This window comes from Trichechus manatus, unplaced genomic scaffold (assembly GCF_000243295.1).
Source record: "Trichechus manatus latirostris isolate Lorelei unplaced genomic scaffold, TriManLat1.0 scaffold00080, whole genome shotgun sequence".
Classification (NCBI taxonomy): Eukaryota; Metazoa; Chordata; class Mammalia; order Sirenia; family Trichechidae; genus Trichechus; species Trichechus manatus.
This window is the reverse complement of record NW_004444016.1, coordinates 5257096-5267344: the sequence shown is the minus strand read 5'-3', so window position 1 is coordinate 5267344 and position 10249 is coordinate 5257096. Positions and strand designations below refer to the sequence as shown.

The following is a 10249-nucleotide window of genomic DNA, read 5'->3' as shown; positions in this document are numbered from 1 at the left end:
GATGGGTGCACCCGAGTGTCTGGGAAGAAGGCGTGTCCTTGTTCCCTACAGCGTGTTGGTGGGTGGGTTTTGCAGCTGGACTATGAGCCCCTAATGCTGTTGGCTGTAAGGACTGGGGGGCACCTCTTATTCATGGGCCCCTCTCGCAGGTGGCTAGGTGGCGTGGGTGGAGCCACCAGTCCTCAGGCCCCTGATGTGGTTAGGTGAAAACCCTGCTTAATGGGCAGAACAGTGTCAAATGTCAAGAACATGTGACTTCACAGCTGAAGCAGTTGAAATTAGACTTCCGGTTTATACCCTGTTGTACTGTGGTAATGAGGGCCTATGCTGTTGAATGGGCCCACACAAGTCTATGCAGGGGTAAAGGCACTCAAAGTCCATGGATCATTATGCCTTTGCCTAGGCAAAGGAGCTGTGCCTACCCTGGTTTCCTGGATTAGGGGAGCCAGAAGTTTATATTTTCCTGTTTGTTAATTTGTTCACTCTCCAAGGCAGGGAGAATGGCTCCAGGTGTGTAATGGATCCTACTTCCAGCCCAGGGGAGTCGGTAATTGCTGAAGCTGGTCCAGGACCCAGTGCAGAGCAGGGAGCAGGGAGGTAAATGGGAGAGAGGTTGTCATGGATTGAATTATGTCCCCCAAAAAATGTGTGTATCAGTTTGGCTGGGCCATGATTCCCGGTATTGTGTGATTTTCCTATATGTTGTAAATCCTGCCTCTATGATGTTAATGAAGGAGGATGGGCGGCAGTTGTGTTGGTGAGGCAGGACTCATTCTACAAGATTAGATTGTGTCCTGAGGCAATCTCTTGAGATATAAAAGACAGAAATGAGCAGAGAGAAGAGGGGGACCTCATACGATCAAGAAAGCAGTGCTGGGAGCAGAGCATGTCCTTTGGACCGGGGTCCCCGCACAGACAAGCTCCTAGTCCTAGGGAACACCTAAGAGAAGAAGGCCAACAGAGAGGGAAAGCCTTCCCCTGGAGCTGATGCCCTGAATTTCGACTTTTAGCCTACTTTGACTGTGAGGAAATAAACTTCTCTTCGTTAAAACCATCCACTTGTGGCATTTCTGTTATAGTAGCACTAGATGACTAAGACAGAGGTTTTTCCTTAAATGGCGTGTTTTTGATCCGCATGGTAGGCCGTACAAATTACTTTTCTTTGGCTGATGAGGGCTGCTTCTCACTGGTTCTGGATGGCCAAGTAGACTCTCTGGTGTTGGGTCTCTCCCAGTGCAGAAAACATACCTCCCAAGCATGGCTGTCGCCTGCCTCACTGCTCCCCCCAGAGCTGATCAGGCCTGAAGGGCTCAGGCTCTCGCTGGGTCAGGTCTGGCAACTCCTCGCTGCTTCTGAACCGTCTCTCCCTCCCGCTGCACTCAGTCTGGTTCCTCCAGTCTGCCTTTGATGTTCAGGGCTCCCAGGTTGCCATGTATAATTGAATCACTTGTTTTTTCAGGTCTTTGTTGTAAGAGGGTCCACCGGAAGCATCTGACTACTTCGACATCTTGACCCTGCCTCTGAATTGTACACTTTCAAAGGGTGAACTTTTATGGTATATAAATTATATCTCAGTAAAGCTCTTCTTTAAAAAAAGTCATGTGAATTTTTCATTCTACTCAAGAGTGTATGTTTATCTTCATAATAAGTACTTTTTCCTCCAAATCTTTCAATGAAATTGGCATTTGAGGATGAAAAAAAATTTCCAAGAAATTCATCTTGATGAAATTATACTAAATATTAAAGATAAAACTTTAGCACAAAGATGATCAGTGTATTATATTTAAAACAATAAGAAATCAGAAATTATATAAATATGCAACAGTAAGAAAATAAAAAATAAAAGGTGATTATTTGTATTCAATTATTATACAGCTTTAAAAATAATGGTTATCATACTCGATTAATGTAATTGCTGTCACTAAGTTGTACACCTGTAAAAAGTTGAATTGGCAAAAGTTGGGTGATAGATATATTTACAACAAGGACAATAAAAAAAGAAAAGAGTAGCTGCTGAGGCTGCTTGTGTACAACCAAATACCTCATGGGATTTGTTTCCTCGGTTTGGAGGTTTAGGGTCATGTTTTCATGGGACATGTTAGTCAATTGGCCTAATAATGTGTTTAGTGCGTCTCCTCTACCTCCTAGTTTGTTTAGTGCCTGGCATCTTAAAAGCTTTCAAATGGCCATCCAAGGCACAACAGTTTGTCTCTATTCACTTGGAGCAATAGAGGAAGGAGAGTCAGGAAAAAGAGGAGAAAATGGAATGTGTGGCTAATTGCTATCATGACTAAACTACTTTCTTTACCATGAGACCAAAAGAATTGGATGGTGCCTGGATACCATTAGTGAACATTTTGATCAAAGATTCTATGAAATATTTCTGAGCAACAGAGGGAAACTATAGAACAGAATTTCAAATTCTCATGGACTCCAAACTTTCTGGAGCCATGGAGGCTGGATGAACCCCTGAAACTATTGCCCTGAGAGAATCTTTAAACCTTAAACCAAAAATATCCCCTGAAGTCTTCTTAAAACTAAACAATAGTTTAGCTTAACTAGTAAAGAATGTCTGACTTGAGCATTGTGCACTTTTAAGGTCTATCTATGTGGGATCAAGGAGCCCTGGTGGTGCAGTGGTTAAGAGATACAGCTGCTAACCATAAGGTCGGCAGTTCAAATCCACAAGCTGCTCCTTGGAAACCCTATGGGTCAGTTCTACTCTATTCTATAGGGTCACTATGAGTCGGAATCGACTCAACAGCAATGGGTTTTGGTTTTTATATGGGATCAAATTGACAACAGCAACTCAAAGGTTAGATAGAAACCTTACGGGGCAGTGAATTTATGTTCATGTGGGAGGAACAACTCAGAAAAGGAGGGTAAGAATGGTTGCACAACTCAAAGAATGTAATCAATGTCACTGCATTATACATGCAGCAACTGTTGAACTGGTGTATGTTCTGCTGTGTATATTCTCAGCAACAACAAAAAATAAATTATTTTAAAAATTATAATAAGCTATGTAAGTCCAACACAAGGAATGGATTATATGAATTTATGATACACCCATACAATGGATTATCATGCAAACATTAAGCATCATGATGTAGAAAATGTTGTTGTTAATTGCCCTGGAGTTGGCTCCCACACATGGAGACCTTATGTATAACAGAATGAAATGTTGCCTGGTCCTGTGCCATCTTCATGATTGTTTGTATGTTTGTTTGTTGTTGTTGTAGCTATTGTGTCAGTCCATCTTGTTGAGAGTTTTCCTTGTTTTCACTGACCCTCTATTTTACCAAACACAATGTCCTTTTCTAGTGATTGGTCTTTCCTGATGACATGTCTAAGGTAAGCAATTCGAGGTCTCACACCATCCTCATTTCTAAGGGGCATTCTGGTTGTATTTCTTCTAAGACTGATTGGTTCATTCTTCTGGCAGTCCACAGTATATTTAATAATGTTCTTCACCAACACAATTCGAATGCAGCAATTCTTCTGTCTTCCTTTTACATCGTCAAACTTTCACATGCATTGAAAAGACCATGGCTTGGGTCAGGCGCACTTTAGTCATCAAAGTGACATCTTTGCTTTTTAAAACCTTGAAGAGGTCTAATTTAAAACAAAATGTTTTACCTAAAACCATTTCTATACCATATAACACCACAAAAATGACAAAAATCCCCAAGGGACTTGGTAAGATTATATATTACTATGAAAAGGGCTCTCGGGTTAAAAGCAAAAAGGGTTGAAAATACTCACGTAATGCTTAAGAACACTGGGTTCTAATCCGGAGTCAGTCCTTGGAAGAGTGATAAAACCTTTCTGAGCTTTTGTTTACATAGGGGTACTTTAAGGAAAAACCCAGAGGACACCGTGCATCCTTCCTAGACTACATCCTTTGTCATCCTTGGCACAGAATTTGCTCACGAACTACATCCTTTCTATTTTTGGTCCAATCACATCACCCCTACGGTGCAGGACACTCTCCTTCTCCGCCTTTTCCTGCTGTAACCTCAGCCCCAGCTTCTCAGTCCACCATTCCTAGACTCACATCCCTCTCTCCTCCGCTCAGTGGTCGTGCTTTTTTTTGTTTTTCCTTTCTGGTTCTAACTTTCCCGCCTCAACAGCTCTTGGCCAGTCGGAGAGGTAAAGTTTTCTTTTCTCCCGGCCCCCTCGTGAAGTTAGACAAAATCAGATCTCTGATTGGTTTTTCCGGAGCAAGAGCTCGCCAATAATAGGCAGACATTTTGGGTGCAGGCGGCCAGCTAGTATTGTCGCTGGTGATTGGCTGGAGTCGACCGAGCTGGAAAATGGCTGCGATCGCCTCTGTAGTCCCAGTGGCTGTGACGGCTGCCGTGGTGCCTGTCCAGACAGCGAGCGGTGATTTCTCAGATTTGCGGGAAATTAAAAAGCAGCTGCTACTTATTGCGGGCCTTACTCGGGAGCGGGGCCTACTGCACAGTAGCAAATGGTGAGATGTCGGGGTCGGAAGGGGCCAGGCTTTGGCCCTTGGCCTTAGGGGCTTGTCGAGCTGATCCAGTTTGTGTGGGTGTTCCAGGTCTGCGGAGTTGGCCTTTTCCCTCCCTCCGTTGCCTCTGGCCGAGCTGCAGCCGCCGCCGCCTGTTACAGAGGTAAGGGGATCTTCATAGCGAGCGCTCCCCATCAGTGGAATGGTGTGCCTCAAGAAGTACTGAGTACCCGGTCACTGGAGGGGAGCATACTGCTTAGCAGGAATGTTTGTATAGAGGATTAAAACATTTAAAGAGCTAGGTGTTTTAAGGGATTTTATATGTGTAGTTTTGTCGACTCTTGAAAGATTGGTAGCTCTTTTATTTCAGCTGGAAAGACTTAGTCAACAATTCTTGCTAAAGATACCAACTTTTTAGGTGTTGTAGCCCAATCTAGACGATAGTCAAAACGATGAGAAGAATCAAAGGCTTTTACAACAGTGTGAAACTATTTCTACACAGTTGTCTGAGTCGATAAAGGAAAATGATTAAGTGTGTGGTCTCTGGATTCAAATCTACACACTTGTGACCTTTGACCTCCTGAACCTCAGTTTTCTCATCTGCGAAATGGGTATAATAATAGTATTTACGTTATGAGGTTACTGAGAGAATTAAATGAGATAATAAAAGTGTACCTGGTGCATAGGACTTAGTAGAATTAGCTAGTCTCATAGTTATTTTGAGTACAGGTGGTCCCGGACTTACCACTAACTACGCTTGCCACTGTCCATTTTTGTTTTTGTTTTGTATCTTTAGTAATATATACTACATACAATGTTGCAGCATGTAATTTGCTGATGTTATCGTTTTCAGATGTAATGTTTCCAACCCCAAAGACAAAGATCAGATTTGTAAAGATACTGATAATAAAGGCAATAATAATGAAAACTAAAAAAAAAAAAGAGGTATTCAACTTACGTCAGAACCGACTTATGATGGAGTAGTCGTCAGATAGGAACTCTGTCATAAATCGGGTACTACCTGTATTAATAAGGGAGACATGACATGGTAGGGTGGACATAATATTCTATGACTTTCAGGTAGATTTGCATTCATATTCCAGTCACATTCTTTACTCGTAGAATTAATGGGGGCAAACTGACTTCTATTATCTATAAACCCAAACCAAAAACTATCATCTATAGGTAATGTTAATCATTGCTGGATTTTAATGAGAATTAAATAAGACAATAAGGGCAAAGCACACATTACACTTATATAAATTTTTTGTCAATATGATTTATGTCTGTCTTACTAACTTTTGCTTCCTCATGCCTACTTTCACAGTGTCTAGGCACACAGCTGGTCCTTAAAAGGATAAATAATTGTTGAATGAGTAAATAAGCACAGTGCCTGGGCAGAGTAGTTGTTAGTTGCTGTTGAGTTGATTCCAACTCATGGCGACCCCATGTGTGGAGAGTAGAACTGCTCCATAGGGTTTTCAAGGCTGTTGGAAGCAGATTGCCAGGTCTGTCTTCCAAGGCGCCTCTGGATCGGTTCGAACCACCAGCCTTTCAGCTAGCAGCGAGTACATGAGCACTTAACTATTTGTGCTACCCAGGGACTCCTTGTATAGAGTAGAGCATCAGTGAATACTTCCCTTCCCCAAGGGTTTGTATAATTTATAGGGATTTTACAGAGATTGTGGAAGCCTGAGGGTTATTCAATTATTGGAAAATACTAGCTTTTGGTTTGTTTGGTAGCTTTCAATTTGTTATGCAGTGTATTAATTCAGCAGCCTCTTTGCTAATTTTCTGTGCATTTAGTGTTTTCGTGTCATCTCTAAGGAATGTGTCTCTAAAAGTCCCTAGAGAAACGTTTTGATCTGTAATTTTTTGACAAATCTGACAATTCTGCTGTGATCTGGTAAATTTAAACTAGAATAAACCTTAAAACTTTGTCTTTAAAGAGTTAACTAAAATTGAAGATTGTTGTGCTGTGCTCAAATCTATGTGGTTGATGTTTCTTATAGCTTTCTCTCACTGTTACATATGAGTCAATTCCGACTCATAGCAACCCTATAGGACAGAGTAGAACTGCTTCACAGGATTTCCAAGGAGTGGCTGGTGGATTCCAACTACCAACCTTTTGGTTAGCAGCTGAGCTCTTAGCCACTGTGCCACCATGATATATTTAATAGAAATTTTTAAACTTGTTATTATACTCTGTCCTGGATCCTAAGCTTGTCGATTCTGAATCTAGGATGTGACTGGCACCAACTGGTGGCTAAATGCCTCTAAATCACATTATATGTAACTTCCAATAGAATATTCTAGGTGCTTCCTTTAAGCGAGAATAAAACCAAAGTTTTAAAGCCCATGTAGTCCAAACAGCAAAGCTTTTTAGATTATGAAGGTGTTTGAAGAGGTAGGAATATATTTTATGTATTATCTATCCAAACCCACTGCCGTTGAGTTGGTTCCAACTCGTAGCAACCCTATAGGACAAAATAGAACTGCCCCAGAGGGTTCCAAGGCTGTAAATCTTTATGGAAGCAGGCTGCCACATCTTTCTCCCGTGCATCGGCTGGTGAGTTGGAGCTGCTGACTTTTTTTGGTTAGCAGCAGAGCGCTTTAACCACTGTGCCACCAAGGCTCCTTGTATTATCTATAGTATGTATATTTACATAGTCTGTAATATATAGCTCCTGTAGCTACTTAAAACATGATTTTAGAAACTAAACTCAACATTTCCAGTAACTATAGAAACAGTTAAAATTTGCCACAAAAGCCCTTGTATCATGCTTGATACAGGTAGGGAGGAAGATGTAAGAACCAGGACACATGAGACCTGACATTTTATCTACAACTCCTGTTTGCTTTACTAAGGTTGTAGTTTGAAAATTCAGTCACCTTCTTGAGCTTCAGACTCAGATTCTTCTTCAGCATTTTTGAGCCACTGTACAAACTTTTTCATTTACTCAAGGAAGACACTTTTCCCCTTTGCAACATGTACATCTTTATACCATTTCAGAATAGCCTCTTCGTTCAGGACTTCAGCTTTATAAAAAAGTACTACTATTTTCTGGAAAGCTTTCATAAAATGAATGTTGTCATAACTATACAGAGTCAGCTCAGACTGACCTTTAGCAGTGAAGGCAGCAAGTAGAGGGACATAGTCTGTAGTCTGAATGATTTTCATCATAATCCATTTTTTTTTCTGAAGATGCAATTTCTTTTTTTTTAAATTTTGAAAATTTTTTTCTTTTTTTAAAATTGTGCTTTAGATGAAGGTTTACAGAGCAACCTAGCTTCTCATTAAACAATTAATATACATATTGTTTTATGGCATTGGTTGCCAACCCCATGATGTGTCAGCACTCTCCCTTTCTTGATCTTGGGTTCCCCATTACCAGCTGTCCTGTTCACTCCTGCCTTCTCATCCTTGCCCCTGGGCTGGTGTACCCATTTAGTCTCGTTTTGTTTTATGGGCCTGTCTAATCTTTGGCTGAAGGGTGAGCCTCGGGAGTGACTTCATTACTGAGCTAAAAGGAGCCATATTCTTGGGGTTTCACCAGTCTCTGTCAGGCCAGTAAATCTGGTCTTTTTTTGTGAGTTAGAATTTTGTTCTACATTTTTCTCCAGCCCTGTCCAGAATGAAGATGCAATTTCTTGATTTTTTTTCTCCCATTCAAAAACATTGACATTTTCTTACTTCATATAGATACAATGCAGATAAGGGGGAAAAAGAAGTAAAAATAAGCAAATGGTGAGCAGATGTGAAAAGGGCCACCAGATTACTGATCTAAATTGCCACATTTAGGCCATGTTGAATCATGAAGAAAGCATTGAATATGTTTTGGGTTCCAGTTTTGTGCTGGTGATGTTTGGGACAAGAAAGATGAGGAGAATGAAGTTATTCAAATTTTAATCAATTTATCGCTAGAACTTTTTGAGAGAGCTGGTTTGTTTTTAACTTTTATACTATCTCAGTTTTTTACAAAGAGAATTGTAACTGTGTCCTATACTTTTTTTTCTAAATTTTATTTATTTTGTTATTGTTGAGAATATACACAGCAAAACATACATCAATTCAACAGTTTCTACATGTACAATTTAGTGACATTAATTACATTCTTCAAGTTGTGCAACTATTCTTACCCTCCTTTTCTGAGTTGTTCCTCCCCGGTAACATAAATTCACTGTCCCCTGTGGGTCCTAACTAATCTTTCCAGTTGCTGTTGTCAATTTGATCCCATAGGATAGTTCTTAAGAGTCTAATGCTCAAGGCAGACTTTTTTTACTAGGTAAGCTAAATTATTGTTTGATTTTAAGATGACTTCACAGGATATTTTTGGCTTAAAGTTTAAAGATTGTCTCAGGGCAATAGTTTCAGGGGTTTAGCCACCCTCCTTGGCTCCGGAAAGTCTAGAGTCTGTGAGAATTTGAGAATTCTGTTCTGCATTTCCTTCCTTTTGATCAGAATTCTTCTATGGAATCTTTGATCAAAATGTTCAGCAGTGGTAGCTGGGCACCATCCAGTTCTTCTGGTCTCATGGCAAAGGAGGCAGTTGTTGATGGCGGCAATTAGCCACACATTTCATATCCTCCTGTTCCTGATTCTCCTTCTTCCTCTGTTGCTCCAGGTGAATAGAGATTAATTGTTGTGCCTTGGATAGCCACTTGCAAGCTATTAAGACTCCCAGGCACAACACAACAATCTAGGAGGTAGAACAGAAGCACTAAACACATTATTAGGCCAGTTGAGTAAGATGTCGCATGAAACCATGACTCTAAACCTCCAGACGAAGGGACCAAATTCCATGAGGTGTTTGGTTGTACATAAGCAGCCTCAGCAGATATTCTTCTTTTTTGTCATTGTTGTAAATGTATCTATCACACAATTTTTACCAATTCAGCTTTTTACAGGTGTGCACCTTGTATACTACAATTATAATAATCGGCTATGCAACCCTACGCTTAATCAATGTGATTTTTCTATCACCGTTAACCCCTCTTTTCCCCTTCCCTCCCACCCCTGGTAACCACTAATAAACTTTGGTCTCTATACATTTGCCTTTTCTTGTCTTTTTATATAAGTCTGGTCATACAATATTTGTTCTTTTGTGTCTGGCTTATTTCGCTCAGCATAATGTCTTCAAACTGCATCCATACTGTAGCATGTATCAAGACTTCATTTCTCCTACTGGCTGAATAGTATTCCATTGTATGTATGTACCACATTTTGTTTATCCATTCATCTGTTGATGAGCATTTAGGTTGTTTCCATCTTTTGGCTATTGTGAATAATGATGCAGTGAACATTGGTGTACAAGTCTCTTTCTGAGTCCCATCTTTCAAATCTTTTGGGTATATACATAGGAGTGGAATCATATTGTGCGATAGTTCTGTTTTTAGCTTTTTGGGGAACTGCCACACTGTTTTCCAAAACAACTGTACCATTTTGCATTCCTACCAGCAGTGGATAAGGGTTCCAGTTTTCCCATATCCTTGCTAGCATTTGTTGTTTTCTATTTTTTTATCTTAGCTATCCTAGTGGGAGTGAAATGGTATCTCATTGTGGTTTTGATTTGCATCTCTCTGATGGCTAATGACACTGAGCATCTGTTCATGTGTTTGGTGGCCATTTGAATGTCCTCTTTGGTGAAATGTGTATTCAAATCCTTTGCCCATTTTATGATTGGGTTATTTGTCTTTTTGTTGTTGTCAAAAGTTTATATATATTTTGACTATTAGATTCTTGTCGGGTATTTGGTTTCCAAAGATATTTTCCCA

At 40.3% G+C, this 10249-nt stretch overlaps 1 protein-coding gene across 3 annotated transcripts in view; it reads left to right on the top strand.

The window, feature by feature from the left end:
• Positions 1-4293: 4293 nt before the first annotated feature.
• CDC23 (cell division cycle 23) overlaps positions 4294-10249 on the top strand; it is a 36604-nt gene continuing 30648 nt past the window's right edge. Inside the window, exons 1-2 of one of the 3 annotated variants that reach the window (XM_004381039.1) lie at positions 4294-4477; positions 4565-4637. In XM_004381039.1, the coding sequence (XP_004381096.1) occupies positions 4317-4477; positions 4565-4637 (234 nt within the window). In that variant the 5' untranslated portion in view covers positions 4294-4316. Of the gene's footprint in view, positions 4638-10249 lie in introns of all 3 variants that reach the window. The other 2 variants (XM_023735576.1, XM_023735575.1) reach the window with 2 other exon arrangements.